General features: G+C 37.1%; 1 protein-coding gene across 6 annotated transcripts in view; it reads right to left on the bottom strand.

Moving 5' to 3' along the window:
• Positions 1-6,541: 6,541 nt before the first annotated feature.
• scml4 (Scm polycomb group protein like 4) overlaps positions 6,542-22,202 on the bottom strand; it is a 277,625-nt gene continuing 261,964 nt past the window's right edge. For all 6 annotated transcript variants that reach the window (XM_039747888.1, XM_039747889.1, XM_039747887.1 and 3 more), the window contains one exon: positions 6,542-7,507. In XM_039747888.1, coding sequence (XP_039603822.1) covers positions 7,382-7,507 — 126 coding nt within the window. In that variant the 3' untranslated portion in view covers positions 6,542-7,381. The remainder of the gene's footprint in view (positions 7,508-22,202) is intronic.

A 22,202-nucleotide genomic window follows, 5' to 3' on the forward strand; every position in this document is an offset into this window, starting at 1 on the left:
ACTAATTAAGTAAGCAGGCTGCCATTCAAATAAAAAGCATACTGTATATATAACTCCTCGTACATATACTGTGCACATTATACATACACAATACCAAATACATTAAAGTAGTCGGACACATAATTCAAGCAAGCGAAGCTATACTGCATTTAGGGGAAAATCACAAATGTATACACACACATATATATATATATACAGTAAAACATTCTAAATATGGGAGTTCTGCTACAGAAGTCATTTTTTTCCCCAGGCGTCTTAATGTGATATCTTTTTTCTTTCATGTATGGGTAGTTGGTGGGATTATGATTTCAACCAGCATTTGCACTTGAAATCCATTTCAAAATTTTTCTCACATTTACATCTCTGTAATCCCCTTACTAGCACATACAGTGGAAAGTACTATTTTTGTAATAATTATTAAAAAATCCCTACATATCATCATTGATCTGTTTTAACGAAGAGTATTTCAGTAACACAGCACTTGCAGGGATCGTTCAGGCAGCACACACCCAGACTCCAGCCTTATCTGGCTATCTTTGTCAGGCTCATCTGTTGTGACCGAGGTCAGAGCGGTTAACGCTTCATTTGCATTTTAATTTCTTAACAATCTGCTTCAAGCAATCTTGACAGTCACCATTTAAAAATTAATAGACAAGTACACAACAGACTTTTCATATACATTACAATTCCTTTATTGAAGCAGTTTACATATTGTGCAACCTTTGAGACATACATCACTATACAGCACTTTACAGAACAATGTGCTTCTCAAAATAAAATAAACTTATGGATTAAAAAATAACAGTCTTTACAAAAAATCTGAGACTAAAATAAATCACTTCACTTTGCAAAAAAAAAAAAAAAATATTGCTTTCAGAGAACTATTTTGAATAATATCTGGCAGACGTGATATTTGCTATAACTGAAATGTAATAATGCTGTATTGTCAGAGATGCATGCCATGACAAGAAAGATGGATGCATTCTGTGGGCTTAAAAAGTTTAGCTACACTTAACTCAACATGCTTCTCCATTATTAACATAGGGCAGGGAGGCACAGAAAATATCATTTTAAAGTGATTCTAGAGTCATTTTATGGCTATTCCTTGTGCAAACGTATTGTCATTTTCAAATGCAAATGCCTGCTAAGGCTGTGCCTCTCTCCCTAAAACCTAATAGGACACATACAAATAGGAAGTATCTGGAACTGCATTTGTTTTTATTTATACCCCAAACTGCAAATTAGTGAATATAATGCTGATTTAAGATAAAGTCCTCCTGTAAATTCAGAATGTGCATGCCAGGGAACACCCAGAGATCACCGAATGCCTGTAAATGCAAAAGAAAACTAGGCCCAATTCAACGCCTCTGCTGGAGTGTCTGCTGGTCCATTACGGGGCATTTCTGCTCTTTTCTGTTTTCCACTTCTGATCAGCTCTAGCTCCTCTAGTGAAAGTTTGCCCAGCTAACTGTTATCCATGACATTCAATGATTGCTCAGAAGTTAACAGTTCTATTCTTTTAAGCAGCACCAAGACTGGGGTATTCAGGCTAGAAATCCTTGTGGCTTCAATACCCTCAAGACCCTCAACACCCCCAAAAATGTTGAGAGGGCCTTGTAACAATACTTTCAATTCCAGGAATACTGGTGTAAACATCTGCAGCCCTCCATCCTCTTAATCTTGTCCCATTCCTCCATGACATTCCCAACATAACCATGTCCAATAAAGGAGGTCTTACCCCTATCCATTAAACTTTAATTGTCTAATTCAACAGAAAATATGTTTTTTTTATTAATAAATCTGCACAGTATTGATAAAACAGTGCATCATTTACAGCAATTTGCTGCTTGGTTAATTCACAAACCAAGTATAATCCTTTTTATATAACTTTACTCTTGCAGCATAACCTGTACCTTGTACATTAAATAACACTTGGCACTCAAACATGCCTGTACTTTTGGCTTTTCCTGTGCTTATTCTTTATTTTCAAATTAACATAATTCTGGTTTCCTACCAACATTCCTACCGGCTGAGAGTTTGTTGTGCTTACACACTAAGCCAGAGGACACCGTGGGCTGGATATTCATTTCTACAGGGTTCTGAAGTTACTGCCTATCAAAAGAAAGACATGAAGTCTAACTCTGCTGTCATGTATCATGTGCCATGACTGCTGGACTGTCGCTGCCATTATACTGCTCATGTCATACTGCTCTGCACCTTTCCTACTGTAGCATCTTTTGGACAACAATGCATTCCAGTATACCTCAGTCAACAGTTTGTTAAATTGCAAGTACAGAATATACATTAACTGTGCCCCAGAAAATGCTAGCTTTACTCTCACAGAAGCTGAGGACTGCTACTATGCAGGTTTCCAGCAAATACACTGGGGACTATGTTCAGCATGTAAAGACAATGGGCCTAACTAGTGGTGCCAATATATTGTCCTAATGGCTGAAGATGGGTGCTGTTTAGGTCTATTGGCAGTGTCAAACTATTTGTGCCCCAGCAGCATTCCAGAACAGAATGGCTGGGCGATATAAAAGCAGTACTACTGGCCCATCCAGCTCATGGAGAGTTTCCCATATCATATGGCTCTTTAAAGCTGTGCTTTTTAATATATTTCTATCAGCTGAAGATGGGGATTATGACGGTTTTTCACTAGTGTCAAACTACATGTGCCTCTGCACTACTATGGAACCATGGGGCTGGCTGGTTTCAAATATGGCATTATAAGACCATCCAGCACATTAAAGCCTCCGGTCTCAGTCTTTTTTGGATGCAAATATTATTTGTGCTACTTTGCCCTTTTTTCTTTCATTTATTTCACCAGAAATGCTGATGCCATCTCAGCAGCTGGCTTGATATAAAAAAAAGTCAGAAACTGTGCAGTGTCATGAAGGCTTAGCCTTTGCAAAATAGTGTTTGCCAAAAGTAAGAGACAATTTAGAGACACAACACAGTGATTGTCCATTTTTGTCAGTAGAATGGCCATGCGCCTCACCCTAAAATAAACGCTTTGACTTAGTAAGCATCTAAACTGCTCTGTGCTACACCAAGAGTAAGCAGATGCCTACAGAAGAATCTCCTTTTGGTTTATAAAATCCCTCCATACTGACACAAAGTCAAATCTGTTGATTCATAAAGTGTTTTTACAAAAATGTTTTAAAGCTGTTTTAATCAGCAGTGAAATATGAAACTGCAACTTTTTGATTTTCAAATCCCAATCCACACTCACAAGATGAAACTGCCTACCACTGCAATACTGAAATCCCTCTCTGATAAAGAAATTCATGTCTATACTCAGCAACTCAAGAGGGGGATGGAGCCAAAAGCACCACAATAGGAGCTAAGCAGAAGCCTGGCCCGCCTCGATTGGGGAGGAATAAAAAACAAAAATCACAGTAGGTTGCACACAATCACACCACTCCCCTGGTATTTTTAATTTGCATTCCAGTTTATACAGCATGAGGCTCACGGCAACCTAAATTTTATCATCCATTTTTCCATATTCACACAGACAACTCACTCATTTACTGCATATACTGTATTCAATTTAGGTTGAAGAGATGAATTCAATCAAATAATGAAAACTCTACACAGTCACAAATACCTTCCAAACTGAAACAACCAAATTGTTAACACACAAACCAACATCAGTACTGATATGGATACTCCTAATAGATGTAAGGAGAAAGCATTCACCCTCTTACAATGGCAAAAATGAGAGACAAACAATACTACAAACAAGCGCAGAGACAGTAGCAGAGTCGACTAAGTAAGCTTTGATCCCTGCCAGGATATCTGCATCATAACTTCAGAAAGAAAAATCTGTACAACAGAACACAAAATGTTAAGACAGTACAGCATGTAACAATTGTCTTTCATGTCTTTACTTTAAGTGATGTACAGTAGTTAGGAAGATTTCCACGTTCTACTAAGGTGAGCGATGCCAGATTGTTCATACAATCCCGACCTGACCAAGCTGATTATGTGCTGTTACCACACGTGGTGGTTTACATTTATAGATTTAATATACTGCATCTTAGAGGAGGAAAAAAATAGCAAAGCTACAGAAGCAAAATACTTAGGGTTTATGTCTGTGAATGGTACATATCTGCCTACTTTCCTGGAATTGGCTTATTCGGCTAAATTAATTTTGCAGACCTGTACTTGTTTTACAAGTACTTGAAGTTCCCTCCATGTTATAACAGAAGGCCTCACTGCAACCCCTAAGAAGCAAATGTTGTGCACTGCTGGTACCACAAACAACAAGCAGGAGATTCCTTCAATCTATACAACGTAGAAATAAAATACTTTGTTTTGTATTCCACCTTACCCTTGCACCAAGAGAATAAACTATAATTCCTGCATTAAAAACAAATTGCAGCATTTGTACTCACCAGATAGACAAGCTGAGTATTCAGTGGACATATTACAGTATGTCTTCCATAGCAACATGTCAGTAGGACATTTCCTGATTGCACTTATTTCCCTATCAGTCATCAAAACACAAAATCTATAAAAACCATGTTATTATGAAATATATATGTAAAAAAAGCAAAACATTATCATAAATGATCTAGAAAATGGAAGTATTAGATTTGTCTGCCTTGAAGAATATTTCTTTTTAGTTTATCTGAGTTGCTGAAAGCAAATGAGCTAAATATTGGGATAAGCTTAAACATTTTAATGATCCTTTAAAAAATTGTCTGAATTGCAAGAAATTCCTATAGCACCATTAAACAAACAAAAATACCATAAAAATAACAGTACAATAATGCAATCTCTATTTTGTACCTTGTAAGATATTTTTTAAAAATATACAATTGAAATCCCTAACATACTGAAGCTACTGGGAATAATTCCAAGCAAACCATGGAACCAATGGAAATGTCTATTGGTAGAAGCCAAAACAAAACACGACTCCTTTATAACAAAACATCCACCAGCTGGATATTCAAGTTGTGCAAAAGCATTATCTACGTTAGCAAGTGTGTTTGCCTCCAGCAGCACAAGTATTTTCTGTTTCTCATTTTTGAATAATACTAACCAGTCTCTCCTGCTCCTAATATGTAGAAATTGGCTCAAAGTAACACTTAATGACAAAAAAAAGAAAAGAATTTCTTGGAACATATACCGTTATGGTTGTAAAATTTCTGAGGCTCAAATTTTCATATAATTTCTTGAACATTTAATGCAAGAAGCTGAAAATACTTAGTTGTTTCTAATGGGGATAAGGAGCGGACAGAGTAGCTGAGCCAAAATGCTGAAGCATCCAACATTCCAATAAAGGTTTGTGAAAGCGGCCATTCCACTACCTCAAATGTGACCATTATCTGGACACTATGGTGTTTAAATCAAAACCTACAAACTTTGATTCATGCTGCAGAGAGAACAAAAAAAAAATAGATAATCAATGACATTAATGATTTAAAAAACAACAAATCACACAGTAAAACCACATCTAAAAATGAAAGAAAATGATGTAATTCAATAATATAATTCTAATGCCGTTTACTTCTGAATAAAAATAAGAGGGTTAAAGCAAGGAGATGCTATGAAGTTTGGTTTATAGACATTTTGGCCTAAAGGTAAAGTTTTTTTTTTTGTTTTATTAAATATAAATTACCCAGTTGCTTGCTGGTCAAATCTATAAAAAGTACATTTATATTTTAGTATACATAAATGCAAATAAAAAAAACAAAGAAAATATCAGCACCAATGGGAAAAATGCACGTAGCAGCTAAACTGGTATGGCTAAACCAGTGCCTCATTATAAAAGAACTACGATAAAAAAATACATTAATTGTGGATTGTGCCTGTGGTTAAAACATAAAACTGAAAGACACATTTTGTTTAAAAAAAATAATAATACAACAATTGTGTGTGGCATGTGCACACATAAAAAGATACACAGACAGAAACACCAAATTGTAGACAAAATGATCCAAAACGTTGCGTGTCTAGTGGATTATGGGGTGACTTTGCCAGATTTGAGACACATATAGCAGCCTGCTACAAATATTGAATAGTATTTTTCAGCTATGGTCCTTGGCTTACTAGAAAGAAACCAAAAAACACATATACCCTATGTCCGCTCCCAGCTAATGTTGTGCCAATCACAAAAAAAAATTACTTTGGAAAAACGAACAGATGGCTTGCACTCAAATGCATCACTGTGGGCTATTAGCAAAAAAACAAAAAAAAAACAAATAAATAAATACAAACAAAAATCAAGTAACTTGTACAACATAAGTGACAAAAAGGCAATTAGATAGCTGATGTAACTATCTAAATTGTCCACATTATTTTGTTTTTACAATTTTAATATATCAATGTTCAAAACAAATACCAACCTAATATGAGAAAAAATATATGTCAACTTTGAAACATGACAGTACAGACTTTCTCATAAGAACATACATTATTATGAACTTCTTTAAACAAACGTATTTACATTTGCAATGTAATCCAATACAACAATATAAAACATCAAGCTTATATATTTAGCTTTAAAAAAAAAAAAAAGGACTTTATAAAATGCCCCCCCCCCCAACATAATTTACATCTAAAGCAACTGCGGAGGTTGTGTATAGTGTGAAGGAATGTAAAGAGAGAGATTTAAGGTATCTGTGACCTGACAGTTAATTTAGGATCTTAGCACACAGTATGTAATGCCAGAAAATATTACAGTTGAGAATAATCTCTCCCAGATATCCAAATTAAATTTAACTTGTTTCAAAAATATAAAAATAATAATTTCTGTCTGATATTATCAAGTTGTTAAACACATTGCTGCACTAATAAATCCAATTTCTGGATACGTAATCTCAATGACATAAACATCTTGGTTGTGGAGATGTATCCGACTTCATAAATACTTGCAACACTTTGGATTACTAATGATTTAAGTTAGCCAGTAACCATAGTACTGTATATCCGACAGAGGATCGGGGGCATTGATGGACATCAAAGAAGGTCTATATCACTTTGACTTAAACAGGAAAGTATATAAGGTGGAAAGGTGACTCTTTCATAGCTGCCCTTTAGATTATTGAAAGTTCATAATGTTCTCCTCCTGGCTATACATAAAAGCAGCTAACTCTGAAAAATTGTACAGTATAAAGTAGTTAAAAAAAGTAAAAAAGGGCCTTAGTTATAATCGGATACATATTATTATCTACAGAAAATAGTCTCACAGCCAACACATCTCCACATGGCCAAGAAGAATTGTTCAAAAATGACAACCCTTCTGTATCGCAGTTGAAGACTATCATACAGAATGAATCACCGTTTTTATTCTTGTGAGGTCTTTTCGCCTTGTAATATTCCTGAATCTAACCAACGGTTTTCTCACCCCCAAATGATCTTATCTTGACATTCAGAATTTTGCCTGTTTTAATTTATCAATGTGGTAACAAAGCTTCAGTGCTGGTCCAAGCTTCAGTCCCAGGTATTTCATAATCATGTCACTTTTCAGAAGCAGCAAAGCATTTCCATCAATTTCCTGTAAAAAGATCATAATCAATTAGGACAAAACTATACAAGATCAAAGCAATTAAAGCTAGAATAATCAGTGTATCAGCATTACTATACACCAGTTTTTTTTAACCATGTACCTGGATGGGCAGGTCAAAATTCTGAGACTTTTAAAATCAAACACCCATTATCAGTTATCAAACATACACTGAACATTTCTAATAGGTTTACACAACTTTTAAAAATAAAAAAGCTCATGTCCAAAATGGTTACCCTTATGCATCCTCTGTAAGTAAACGTTTTTCTTAGCTAATGCAGTTGTAACTGAAGCACACACAGAATTATAGCATTACACCAGCACTTGACAGCAAATAAGAAAAGTTCTGTAATACAAGTTATGGATGTAAGGGAAATCATTCACGAACTGTGCCCTGTTTCAAGGTGCACAACGCATGGAAAGTAGTGATACATTGAAGTGTAAATTTTTGGACAAGGCCAAAGCTGAGTTTCAGAAAACATTGAGCTAAATGCCAAATAATGTTTTTTCAACATGTTTGTGCATTTATTTTGTGCCATTGCAAGACACCTGAATTAATATACTGTAATACCATTTTCATGCCTTTCAATGAAACTGAATTATACAGCTGCAAGATGCTGAAAAAAATAATTTTATTAAGCCATTCTTTTCAAAGATGACATTTCAAAAAATGAACTAAAATAGATTAATAAATAAATAAATAAAACAGTAACAAAATGTGAGCAGAGAATTCTTTACCCTTGTTGGATTATTCCTTCTTTCCTATAGTGCTTCATGGTTATTAGCAAATGGACTATTTCTCCATTGGGAACAACCTTTTGCCTTTTCTTTTGTCTTGTAAATATAATGCAATTGTTCTCTTGGACTTTGATCCTCTTATTTAAATCACCAGACTCTATTTAGACACAACACCCAGCTGGCAATTGAAACCTTTAATTTTAAGGGTTAATGACTTTATTAAATGCATTTCCCACAAAATTAAGTTTTTCATAGACACCAATGCAAACCCAGATACATTTGAGAAGCAGTTTGGGAGACTTTAAAAGCAAATCTTAAGGGACAAGTTATGTTATACTGAATGAAAATTAACTGAAAATAAGGTGCATGCCTGAATTAATTAGTGAGACTTTCAAGACAAACAATATTCAAAATCGAAAAATTCACTTTTAAGTGACATCACTCTTATTATGAGCATACAGAAAAATCTAACACAAGCTTAGCTTAACAAATACATAAAGAGGAAAGTGTGAAATAGCTGAATTTAGTAAGCGATGTGCATAAATTTGTAATTAATATTTATACACATCAAAGTGTAACAACATAGAAGCCCATGTTCATACCTTTCTTAATAAATTACAACTGCCACACTTAATGCACTGCTTATAGAAAAACTGTACAAACTGCTGAGGCACATCAAAATTTAGAATGCTATCATTTATTCAGTATAATTTTACTAGCAAATGTTTAGTAAATTTGCTGTGGGCTGGCGCCCTGCTCGGGGTTTATTTCCTGCCTTGCACCCTGTGTTGGCTGGGATTGGCTGGGATTGGCTGCACAGACCCCCGTGACCCTGTAGTTAGGATATAGTGGGTTGGATAATGGATGGATGGATGTTTACTAAATTAGCCCTGTTAATGCAAGCTATTTTTGAACACATTAAAATGACAATATTCTACTCTATACCTTTCACCTGGAGTTTATTCTTATTTGGAAAAGCAGTGATCAGGAACCTTTGGAATATACATCTAATGAACCACTCTGATTGATAATGTATTGGCAAAAGCCAAAAAAAAGAGAAATTGTTTCCTATAATAATATCACAAGATCAAATTGGATTACCAGGCCCAGAAATCCCATTATGAGCAAAAAATATAAATCCTGATTATTTAACATTAGAATGTTGAACAAGGCTGACAGGTATCACAAATGCTTTTTGCTACTGCTCTCAACCACTGGTCATGCATCTCCAGCAAAACTTGGAAATGAAGGGAATAATAAGAAAAAGCATGCTACCAAAAATCATTTTATGCAGACAATACAGTTCTTTTCATCCAAGGCCCCAACAAATCATTGCTCATCTTATTAAATGTACTATATGACTTTAAAAAAAAACCTATTCAGTATTCCTATATTACTTGTAAAAGTTGACTCCATCGTTTATATGGAAGCCCACGTACTAAAAAGATGACATTGCAAAGATCGCAAGCAGAAAATGGCAGAGTGCTACTTAACTGTCATATTTATTACTGGATTGAGAATATTTGTAAATTGAGACAATAAAAAAAGAAGGAGAAAGGTCTGAAAATCTAAGTCTTTGTAATTGTAAATGTAAGTCATTTGGTATCATAACCGTAAGAAACCTACACATTGAAAATGTGTATCCATTGTGTTGAGAATATAGAGTAATCTTTGTTTAATAGAATTTTTTTGTGGAAAATTGTCACTGTAGCAGCCAGACTTCAAATTTTAGCAACCCCAGGAATACGGCATCATTGGACAGCTTCAGTAGTTGCCGTGAGGGCTGCTGGTTGAAACAAGATGAGGCGCTAGCTTTTAAAGTGATCCATGAGGCCCCAAGCAACACTTCACTGCACAAGTAGATTACAATTAAACTCATCAGAAAGGGTTTACCCTGAATTTATGTTCTTGTCCTGTGCTTATTTGTTTGTGTGATTTCGTCTGGGGTGGGAAATGTCTCTGGGGAGTGCTCCCAAGTTCTTTCTTAACTTACATCTGCATCATGGTAGGACAAAACTCCGCATAACTTTCAGGAGTCGGTTCACATGAAGGATTTTATTTAATAACTACTCCACCATCGCCTGCAACTGGAATGTTTCATGTTTATTGTTATGGTTTTATGTTCAGTTAGATTTCTTTAGGATATGTCATTTACTACTATACATATAAACACAAATTTATTATAATAAATTACATTTTATAAAAAGTTACAGTTCAGTAAAGAACTGCTGAATCTATACACTTTTTTCCAGAGGAATGCCACAAATTTTTATTTCAGCAGCCGTACAGGGCCAGATTAATTTCTGTGGCCCCAAGCACTGCTGGTACCCCCATATATACTTAACTCAAAATATAAACAATAAACCATAAAATAAAACCGTATTTTTTTTTTTCCAATGAAGCAAAGCTTATAGTAATAATGTTTATTTTGCAGTTTTACACCATGTGATCTATGGTAAATCCAGCCGTGGAAAATTTCTGTGGTGCCCCCTTCCTTCCCTTGATGCCCTAAACAAGTGCTCATTTTATTTAATGATTAATCCAGTTCTGCACCCACATGCTCTGCTTGCACAGTGATCATTAAATTGTGCATTTTTTGCAACTTTTTTAATGTAGTAAACATTTTGCATTTGCAGGGGTTGGGAGCACAAGGCATAACGAAATTAATGTAATGGTGCTCACTGCTCACCAGTTTAGACAAGAGCCTCATCTATGAATATTGCAGGTAAGGAGTGGGATTTGATCATTCACAGCATTCATTCTTCATATTAAAGAAAAACATTCTGTAAATCAGGCAAAAATTATATAACAGATAAACCTCTGTGGATTAAAATTATATAGAATCCAGTGTAAAATCAGAGATCAGTGATTACACCGTAATTATGAATGATGCCTTGTAACTCAGTCCTCATTATAGCATATGTTCTACAACTGTACTAAATTAAAATATTTTTTGAAAAACATATTTTCTTATTTATCAGTGTCAGATTTACAATCACCACAAATCCTCAGGTGTTATTTCGGACAGGATTAGACTATCTAACGATAAAGCCATTGAGACATTCTACAGTATATTATTAGCATGTCAAATAATCTTGTTCAACTGTAAGAATCCTAGTGCACTTTCAATAAGTCAGTTGGAAAATAGCATATTGCCTTAAGCTAGGAAAAAAAATCTACTTGAATTGAATTGTGTATTGCTTCCTATTGTCTGGGGCAAGTGTGTGGTTACAGGGAAGGGTTATGAAGAAAAAGAATCAGAGGTGTAAATATCTGTCTGCTTTTTGCCAGTTTTGACAACAATACCCCTGAATCCCTGGTTTTCTCCACTCATATCTGCATCATCACCACATTAGAACAGGAGATGGCCTCCTGGTTACATATTTTCCAAGGATGACACTTTTAATCATGGGTTCTTTTAAACTCTGGCCCTTCAATCCACCTTAACATCAAATGGAGATATCCTTTTGGAGCCCCAACTCTACCTTTTCCATTATTTTTTCTTGACAGGGTATAATATATAGCATACATAGTTAAGCAACTTCTCCCATGATTACAAAAAGAAAATGTAAAACAGCTTATTCTGTGAAGCTAATCTATAGTTTAGAAGGCCACATTATTTCTTGAGATTTGCCTTTATCTTTGGAAATTACCTAATGGATTTGCGTTGTTTAATTGCCTGCTTTCATTTACTTGCGTCATTTCAATTTGATTAGTCTATTATGTTGTTGTCTATGAACCCATATCTGCAAAGGTGTTCAACCTAACTGTTGCACCGTGTCACTGGGAAAGTGGCTGGATTAGCCACATGGAACCTGCGGATGTCATCTAAATAGATAGTTGCAGAGACTGTTATTTATTTTTTCAATTGCCTGAGCAAAAGTTTATTTGATTTGTTTTATTTCCCTTTAATGACTAATGGTTGATGGTGCTGTTAAAGAAATCTTAGACTGAGAGGAGGAACACTTTTTCGCTCTAACACTGGGAAAGGGAAATACTTTTTTTTGTCATAACAAATACATTAAAACATTTGGATAATTTGCATTGTTCAGAAAAAAAATGATAAAGTCAAAATAGGGAGAAAATACCAAAGTAAATGTGCAAAAGTGGAGAAACAAAGTGTGTCATTCAAATAAAAAAAAAACCTGATTCACTGACCCGATTCTATGATGTAAACATTGCCAGGCATACTGTACGTTTTATAATACACTATACAGCCAAATATATGTGGACATCCCTGAGGTCAGGTGTTTCAGCCATATCAATTGTAAATAAGTGTATAAACTCAAGCTCAAAGCCATGCTGTCTCCATTAACACTATAACAGAGGTGTTGTATATGAAATGTTTTTCATATAAAGACCATCACAAAACATAATCACAAACGGAACTTTGCACGATATGTTGGTGAGCTCCGTAAGCCCTGCTATTTCGCTGAAGGGCATGCATGTGGCAAATTGATGGCAGGATGACGCCCAACCTGTTGCTGCATCTAAACGGTGTCATCTTATACCTTTATGCCTGCTGCAGCTGCGTTGTTCTTATGTGTGACTGGACGTTTCTTGCGTGGAGGGCTTCTGCTCTCTTTCTCCGATGTAGAACCCTCATCCTCATCTGATTTCACCTCTGCTATAGCACGTCTTTATTTTAAAACAGCAGTGTTAGATGGGGGGGAGCGCGAACGTGACTGAGAGAAGAAAAAATGAATTAAAACAAACAAAAAAAAAGGCTAACCTCTACAAGTACCATAAATTTACACCAGCTGTTACAGACTCAAATCAAATGTATGTTTTTATTCTATAATATCAACAATAAGAGCAGCTCACTACTCAAAATGGTAATTCTGGGAAGTGCCTGAAATCAAACCAACAACCTCTTAATTAAAAGTCAGCAGTTCTTGTAGCTACACCACCCAAGTGGTCATGTCAGTGTTGTACCCTAATCCGATTTCTTTTTCTCTGGTTATATTCTTGAATAAAAGTGCACTTGTTTTGTTAGACATGTACCTTTTGTGAAAGTGTTTATTTGATATTTGGACTTCCGTCTTCACATATTATATACTTAATGTCAAAATTTTGTCATTAGTACTATAACATGAAAAAGTTTCTGTTTTAGGTATGTGTTCAATATTTCCTGTCCTGTCCAGGAACACACAAGAATGCACGTACCTCACACCCAGTTAAACAGACTTGAGATGGGAGAAGTTTAGCTGCAACAGTGGGGGGATGGGATAGCAGTCTGCTTGAGCTGATCGACACATTTGTAAAACAATAACCATTGATGGAGAGGTGCGAAGGAATTCAAGGTGGCCCGTGATTACAAGTTTTTTTTTGTAGGCTTCAGGGATTCTAGTATTAAAAAACACTGACAGTAGAATGGTTAACTGATGACCTCAGTGACTTTAAACAGTCAGTAAGTGCCATTATTGTGAAGTGACAGTGTCTAGGAGCAAAAACTCAGCCATGAAGAGGTACACCTCAAAAACTCATAGTGTGGGGTCGGCAAAGAGCAGAGTGTGTATATATCGCCTATTCTCTGTTACAACAGAGTTCTAAGCTGCCTCTGGAAGCAATATCAGCACAAAAAGTGTTCATTGCGCCTAAGTTTACTATGCACGATGAAAAGCATTTGCTAAAGCTGTGTAAAGCATGATGCTACTTGAACTCTGGAGCAATATGTGTTCCCTGGAGTTATAAATCACGGTATACTATCTGAAAGTCTGAAGAAAGAATCTGAGTTTGGTGGATGTCAGGATAATGCTGCACTCTGTACTGCATAGTGCCTACTGTAAAGATTGGAGAGGAGGGATGATGGACTGGGGCTGTTATTCAAGGTTTGGAGTAGGGCCCCTTGATTTCAATGAAAAAAGGTACTGTTAATGTTAAAGCATACAAAAGTGACTTTGACAATTGTGCATGTCAGACTTTGCGGTAGCAGTTTGGGGAAAGCCCTTTTGTGTTCTAGCATGAATGGCCCTGTGCATAAAGGCAGGATCATGAAGATATGGTTTGATGAGTTTGGTGTGGGGGAACTGGTATGGCCTATATATAGCCTTGACCTAAACCCTACTGAACACCTTTGGGATTAAATGGAAAGCCAATTGTAAACTAGGTTCTCTCATCCAACATCAGTACCTGACCTGCTCTTTTGGCTGAATGAGCACATATTCCCACAGACACATTCCAAAATCTTAGTTAAAGCCTTCCTAGAACAATGTGGGTTGTTTTAGCTGCAAGGGGTGGGGGGTGTGGGTTATGGGGGAATGCTATATTAATGCAGATGAAATGGGATGTCCAACAATTTCAAATAGGTATGATATTCAGGTGTTCACAAACATTTGGCCATAATATTACACTTTATTTTTGAAAACCAGAACATTACAATGGCATTCTACACAATCAAACTTATAATAATAACTTAGAGTATTAAATTGTTTATTTCAAATGCCAAAAAAAAACCAAAAAACTATTCAACTTTGCACCTAAGTATGAAACAGCAAATACATTTTTAGTGAATTGCAATCAAACAGGGCTGTGTGAACACCACGTAGTAGCCATTTAATCTGTGGTTATAATTTAAAACTGAAAGTTAAAATCATCAAAAAAATATCCTGGTTGTGTACAGCATTAAAAAAGTTTCAGGAGATTACTGCGAAATGTAAATCACCTACACAATATTATTAATGTGACTATTTAAGTCACAAATTCTTCAGCTGTAAAGGATGTAATGAACTGGCATCAAAATAAACAAAGCTCAAGTACTATTATTTCAGCTAATGTAGTGTAATGTAGTACTGTAGCTACAGTAGAATCATACATAGATATTAAACACATTAATCGCTGAAGGCCACACAATCATAATGCACAAATTTAAACAGAATTGAAGTCACATTATGGGTAAGTAAAACTAGGGCAACGTCTGTTGAAGAATTACTATGTTAGTAAATAACAGAAACAGCAATTTATACAAGATAACAAAAAAAACTAATGATTGCTAAGGGTTATTCATAATTGATGACATTTCCAAGAAGTGTATGGAGCAAATTATACAACTGTAGTCATATTCTAACTTCCTTGCTCAGCAATGTTAATATAGCTTGAGTAGACCAAGCCGTTATAGCAAAGATGTAACCTTGCTGTAAGGAATTTGTAGTTAATACTGTGTAAACACTATATATATAGTGTTTATATATATATATATATATATATAATATATTGTGAAGGACAGCCAGGTCCCATGCCTGGCAGGGACGCCCCTGCTACTTATGTTCCGGGGGAGCCGCCATGGGCAGTCCAATACCTCCCGGGGCGGTGGCAGCCTCCCTGGCCGACGGTGATTCCCCAACCGCCCGCAGGGCTCCATGGGAGATGGAGTCCTCCACAGCTTGGTTGGGGCCGGGGTGGCCGCTAGGGGGCTGTCTGCTTCACACAGCCCAGCTGGACGAGTCTTCAGCCCCACCCGGAAGTGCAATTAGGACCAGGTGGTTAATCACCTGGAACACTTCCGGGTGGGCTATAAAAGGGCCCAGCCACCACCACTCGACGAGCCAGAGTTGGGAGGAAGGAGACGAAGCTTGTCTGGGAGAAGTGGTGAAGCAAAGTGGAGAATTGTGGTGTTGTGATTTAGTGTTGGTGCTTGGGACTGTGTTTGGGCTGTGTGGCACGGGGAAGACGTGTCCCACAGCTGAAGAAAATAAAAGTATCTGTACTTTTTATATGTGCCTCCGTGTCTTTCTGTGTTGGGTCAGGCGCCTATATAGTGCCTTTGTTACTATATACACAGTGATCCCTCGCTATATCGCACTTTGACTTTTGCAGCTTCACTCCATCGTGGATTTTAAATGTAAGCATATCTAAATATATATCACAGATTTTTCGCTGGTTCGCGGATTTCTGCGGACAATGGGTCTTTTAATTTATGGTACATGCTTCCTTAGTTGGTTTGCCCAGTTGATTTCTTACAAGGGACGCTATTGGCAGATGGCTGAGAAGCTACCCAATCAGAGCACGTATTACATATTAAATAAAACTCCTCAATGATATACGATGTGCTTCCCACGCGGTGCTTGATTGTTTGCATTTTCTCTGTCTCTCTCACTCTCTCTGCCTGACGGAGGGTGTGTGAGCACAGGGGCTGTTTGCCTAGAGGATACGGACCTCCTCTAAAAAAATGCCACTTTATCGCGGTGCTTCGGCATACTTAAAAGCACGTATTGATTTTTTGATTGTTTGCTTTTCTCTCGCGCTCTCTCTCTGACATTCTCTGCTCCTGACTCGCATTCTTTGAAGAGGAAGATATGTTTGCATTCTTTTAATTGTGAGAAAGAACTGTCATCTCTGTCTTGTCATGGAGCACAGTTTAAACTTTTGACTAAAGGGTGTTATTTCATGTCTAGAGGGCTCTAATAATGTTAACAGTGTGGGAGAGTTTATAAGGGCTTAAAATATATAAAAATAGCCATACAAACATATGGTTTCTACTTCGCGGATTTTCATTTATTGCGGGGGGTTCTGGAACGCAACCCCTGCTTCGAGGAGGGATTACTGTAAATATATACAGTACAGGCCAAAAGTTTGGACACACCTCCTCATTCAATGCGTTTTCTTTATTTTCATGACCATTTACATTGGTAGATTCTCACTGAAGGCATCAGAACTATGAATGAACACATGTGGAGTTATGTACTTAACAAAAAAAGGTGAAATAACTGAAAACATGTTTTATATTCTAGTTTCTTCAAAATAGCCACCCTTTGCTCTGATTACTGCTTTGCACACTCTTGGCATTCTCTCGATGAGCTTCAACAGGTAGTCACCTGAAATAAAACCATTTCAGTTTATTGTCTGTAGTTCAACAAGGTTTGGATTGAACATTGTCCATGGTCAAAGTGCTTTTGTTAATGTGAACAAAAACAGCACTTTTGAAGATATTTGTACTCCAGGCTAAGAGTGATTATTCGGTAGTACATAATTGCATGGCTTAGTAAAAGTAATAGATTTAACTGTCCTACTCCTGCCCCTTTACAATCAAAAACATGTATGATGTGTAAAATTACAGCTATTTTGTGTTTTCATCCAGGACAAGCATATAAAAATATATGTACTTATATAAGCAAAGTTTCAGTTTGATTTACAAAGTAAGCACTATACAATGTCACCTGTAATATTTAGGTTAAAAACTTGCAAAAACTGGACATGGTTGATTTCACACAGCATTAAACCTTACAGGGAACAAGGTTTTCAAAATCAGTAAAAATTTTAAAGGGGACAGGTGTTTGAAATATATTTGTGCATAACACTTTTGTAATTTAGGAAAAGGTTGGTTTCTTTCAGTCTGATCTGTACACTTCAGTACATCAATTTATTCAATTTTGCCTCCAGGAAACAATTACAACCTTGTTATGGCTCTTTGTTTATGACTATATATATATATATATATATATTGTGGAAGCTGGCCCAGACACAGACAGACGGACATTGCAATCTCACCCAACACACTTTTATTTACAATATTTACAAGTTAATATAGTCACGTGCACTCCCCAGTGGCTCCAGCACCGATCCCCCAATGTTCAGGCCACACAGTCTCTGTGCCTCTCTCTCCTGGCCGCCTCTAGTCCTCCCTCCAGCTCCGTCCTGTTCCACCCGACTTCTGCCAATGACTGGAGGGAGGCGGCCCCTTAAATGGGAACCCAGATGGGCTCCAGCTACTTCCCGGAAGCCGTCCAGGTGTCCCCTGTCGTCTTCCCCCCAGCACTTCCTGGTGTGGCGGAAGTGCTGGGCTCCCGGGATATTTAGGCACTAGGCGCCGCCTACGCGGTGGCCACGGGTCCCTACAGGGCTAGGCTTCCAAGCCCTTTACCCGAGGCCCCCAACATAACCAGGACGGCGCCCCCTCGCGGTCTGGAGGAGGCACAAGCCCTCCTCCGGTCCTCCTGGGCGTCCCGGCCGGGGACCGCAATATATATATATAAATATATATATACAGTACAGGCCAAAAGTTTGGACACACCTCCTCATTCAATGTGTTTTCTTTATTTTCATGACCATTTACAGCACTCCATCACTCTCCTTCTTGGTCAAATAGCCCTTACACAGCCTGGAGGTGTGTTTGGGGTCATTGTCCTGTTGAAAAATAAATGATCGTCCAACTAACCTGACTTCTGCACAACACAACTGCTGGTCCCAACCCCATTGATAAAGCAAGAAATTTCACTAAATAACCCTGATAAGGCACACCTGTGAAGTAAAAACCATTTCATGTGACTACCTGTTGAAGCTCATCGAGAGAATGCCAAGAGTGTGCAAAGCAGTAATCAGAGCAAAGGGTGGCTATTTTGAAGAAACTAGAATATAAAACATGTTTTCAGTTATTTCACCTTTTTTTGTTAAGTACATAACTCCACAAGTGTTCATTCATAGTTTTGATGCCTTCAGTGAGAATCTACCAATCTAAATGGTCATGAAAATAAAGAAAACACATTGAATGAGGTGTGTCCAAGCGTTTGGCCTGTACTGTATATATATATATATATATATATATATATATATATATATAAAACATTCTATGATCTTCTTCTCGCAACTGAGAGGGCACCCATGGCAGATATTTGCCGACTTGCAGACCAACCACAAGCGTTACCTGGTAGGTAACCACCCATACAATCAGATTGTGATTCAGACTACGAATGCCATGAATGTAATTACCCCGATCTACATGCTGTCAAATAAACGAACCACACGCTGTGGCGCAACATAAGAGGTTCGATCTCTGAGAGGGGGTGCAGTGAGTGTGTACACCTAATGAGCCCAGAATTAGGGCGAAACATGTGTTGCATACTCTTTGCATTATTTGACAGTTGCATTATTTGACAGTAAACTATTCAACATATCTATCTATCTATCTATCTATCTATATATATATATAACAATGATTTATCAATCATAAGGAATAGGAGTAAATGTAACTCAAGGGTTAACTAAATGTAACTTAAAGCTTTCGCTCATGAGATATCTGACTCGTCATAGAGAAGCTAACAACATACTTTTTCAAGATTAGAGTAAGGTAAATGAGTAAATAACACCCTGATGAAGGTGGGGATAAACTAATAGGCAAGACCATGAATCCATCCTATGAAGCAGTGTTAAGATCAATTGGAATTTCTGCTAAAACTCCTTTTAATAAAGCGGTGTTCAGAACAATGGGAGAATCGATATGAGTCAGAAATTAATAGTTGTTTTTAGTTCACCAGAGCAGATAATATAGTTCTGTATATTAAGAGTTAGAAGATGTGATATATTGGATAAGGTGATATAATTACAAAAAAAGTATAAATGGAGATGAATTGTTTAATTGATTGTACAAGACATTATCGCATAATTCTGTACAAATAAAGAATTGTTCTGCATTCTCATTTGGAGTCTCTATCTTCTTTGAAGTTTTTTCCACGACAACTTAACAGCTATCACATTTAATTTAAACTGCAGGAAAAGCTGGAACCCTGTGTAAATTAAAGAGTTCAAATTTGACACCTTTACAAACTGAACTTATGTATATTACCTACTTACTTTTAGCTGTGCCTCCATTTAATAAATATTCTTGTATTTATAGCTTCCAAACCACTAATACTCTTGAGTCACTTGTGACAAGAATCTTCTGCATTTTATTTTTGTGGTGATAGGATTTCCTGCAGTTCTCTCTGCAGTTTCCTTTGTAACTTTTTTGCAACTGGTGGCAGCTACTAACTGCCATGTCTCACTCATTACAGGAATCTCTATAGCTTTTTTGTGAAAACTTCCCGTAACTCCTCTGAGAAAACTGCTCTGTAATGTTCTCCACTGTCTCCACTTTGCACTTCATGTTGAAAAATTGATCACAACCCCTAACACTATTCACATTATTCTTCCTCGTAGTTTAAAATTCACCAATTGTAAATAGTCAGCTGAGACATGAGGCCTAGAGGATATACTGTAAGTAGGGTAAGTTGTTCTGATACTGCCATGTCGTTGACCTCTAACTTTATTCTTCAAGAATATTATTTATACTCTTATAAGGGGTCATTAGATTATGAATGCTTAAAAGTGAATAAAAAAAAAGACATCCCTGAGCCTAAAGAAATTTTCTTAATATATTATAGAATTAATATTATAAGACAGATTAAGAGAACAGCACTATGCATAAGCACCAACACTATCATTCTTGACAGTATGTGGCTTGTGTTGCCTGTTCACCCAACATGTTTCCTCTAGTTGTGCCCAAACAGTCCAATGTTGGACTCATCTGCCCAGAGAATACACTTCCAAAACTCTCTAGGCTTGTCCATACTTCATATTAGTAGCTTTTTATTTTTTTGACAGAGGCAGCTTCTTTCTGGTAACCCTTCCATTGATGGCATTTCTGTTCAAAGTTCTTCGAGCAGATAGGCATTCTTTTAAGATTACATTTAATATCTTTTATCATTCTTTTTGTGGCCTTGAGTGAAATGTTAGGAGTATAATAACTTCTTGGCAGGTCTGACATTGCTTTAAATGCGATCACTACTTGCTTAAAAGTGAGATTTATTTTTTTTTTTAAAGGCATGTCCAGATGGATGAGCATCCACCATTTTTCCTCAGTTCTGCTGATGCTTCATTAGTTTTAGACTAAGGAATATGAGTAACAGACCTGCTTTCTTGCAATTACTTTGATTCTCCATAACACATCATTTCAGATTTTCAGTTTTATTGTCATTGACCCTCCTGATTTTGCTTTACCTTGATGGAAGTCATAGAACTATAAGTTCACTTATTTTCACTTCAGCACAATTCCTATGTATTGCATGAATTATACTGCTGCGTGTACATCCATTATTCTCTGAGAACACTGAAATTAGTCAATATACTCTGTTTTCATAAAAAAAGAAATTCTCTTTAAAGTTGCATTTTGTGGTTAAAAACAAAAAAAAAAATCTCAAATTATGTAATGAGTTCAGAAGCCTTCTTTGTACAAGTAACTTACTATCTCTGCTGCCTGAGATCACATACTGTGAACAATTACTACTGTATATGCCTCCGATACCAGGCCATGTTAGGTGGCATGCACTGATAGTGTGTTGCCGCATGCACCACACAACAAAACAGCTCGGGATCCTGACTGGCAACTCCCCAGGTTGACATGTGGCCCAGTCCCATGCTCCGAAAATGACCATCTATCTGCTGCAACCAGGTATTATGTGGGCGTCCCCTTGGCCTGGTCAAGACGCTCATGTCCTCAACAGTGAGAATCCTGCGAGCTCAATAACCCTTTGGGAAATTGTGCCATGTAGCCATAGTGCCGTAACTGTCACTCCCTCGCAATGCAGGAAATGTGCATCATTAAGGACTTCGTGAACAACTGCTAATTTCTCACAAAGTCAAACAACTCTTAACAAAACAGGAAGCACCAGGACTCTAAAGACTTGTACCTTCGTCCTTTCTCAAAGATATCAGATGTGCCACACACCCCTTTCTAGTGACCTCATAACCTCTCATGCTCTCCCAATCTTTCTACTGACTTCATAAATAGAGTCACCACAGACATGAATGTCACTGCAGAGGTAAGTAAACCTTTCGATGACGACAACACTCACTGCTGAAGGCTGTGCCCTAGAGGTCATTAAAGGCCTGGATCTTGGTTTTAATCCAGGACACTCGCAAGCATAGACAATCAGACTCCAAAAGCACCAATTAGAGCCTCCATTGACTCTGCGAACATTACATCATTGTTCGAAAAGTCAAGATCAGTGAATCTCTCTTCACAGACAGATGCCCCACAACCGTTAGACCCCACGACCCTGCCAAAAACACCCAGTCCATGCAAGCATTAAACAGAGTAGGAGCAAGAACACACACATGACGAATCCCAGAATCAACTGGGAAAAAGGAGGAAGTTCTGCCACCAGTCTGCACAGCACTCACAGTACCAGTGTACAGG

The sequence above is a fragment of the Polypterus senegalus genome, chromosome 3 (assembly GCF_016835505.1).
Source record: "Polypterus senegalus isolate Bchr_013 chromosome 3, ASM1683550v1, whole genome shotgun sequence".
Lineage (NCBI taxonomy): Eukaryota > Metazoa > Chordata > Cladistia > Polypteriformes > Polypteridae > Polypterus > Polypterus senegalus.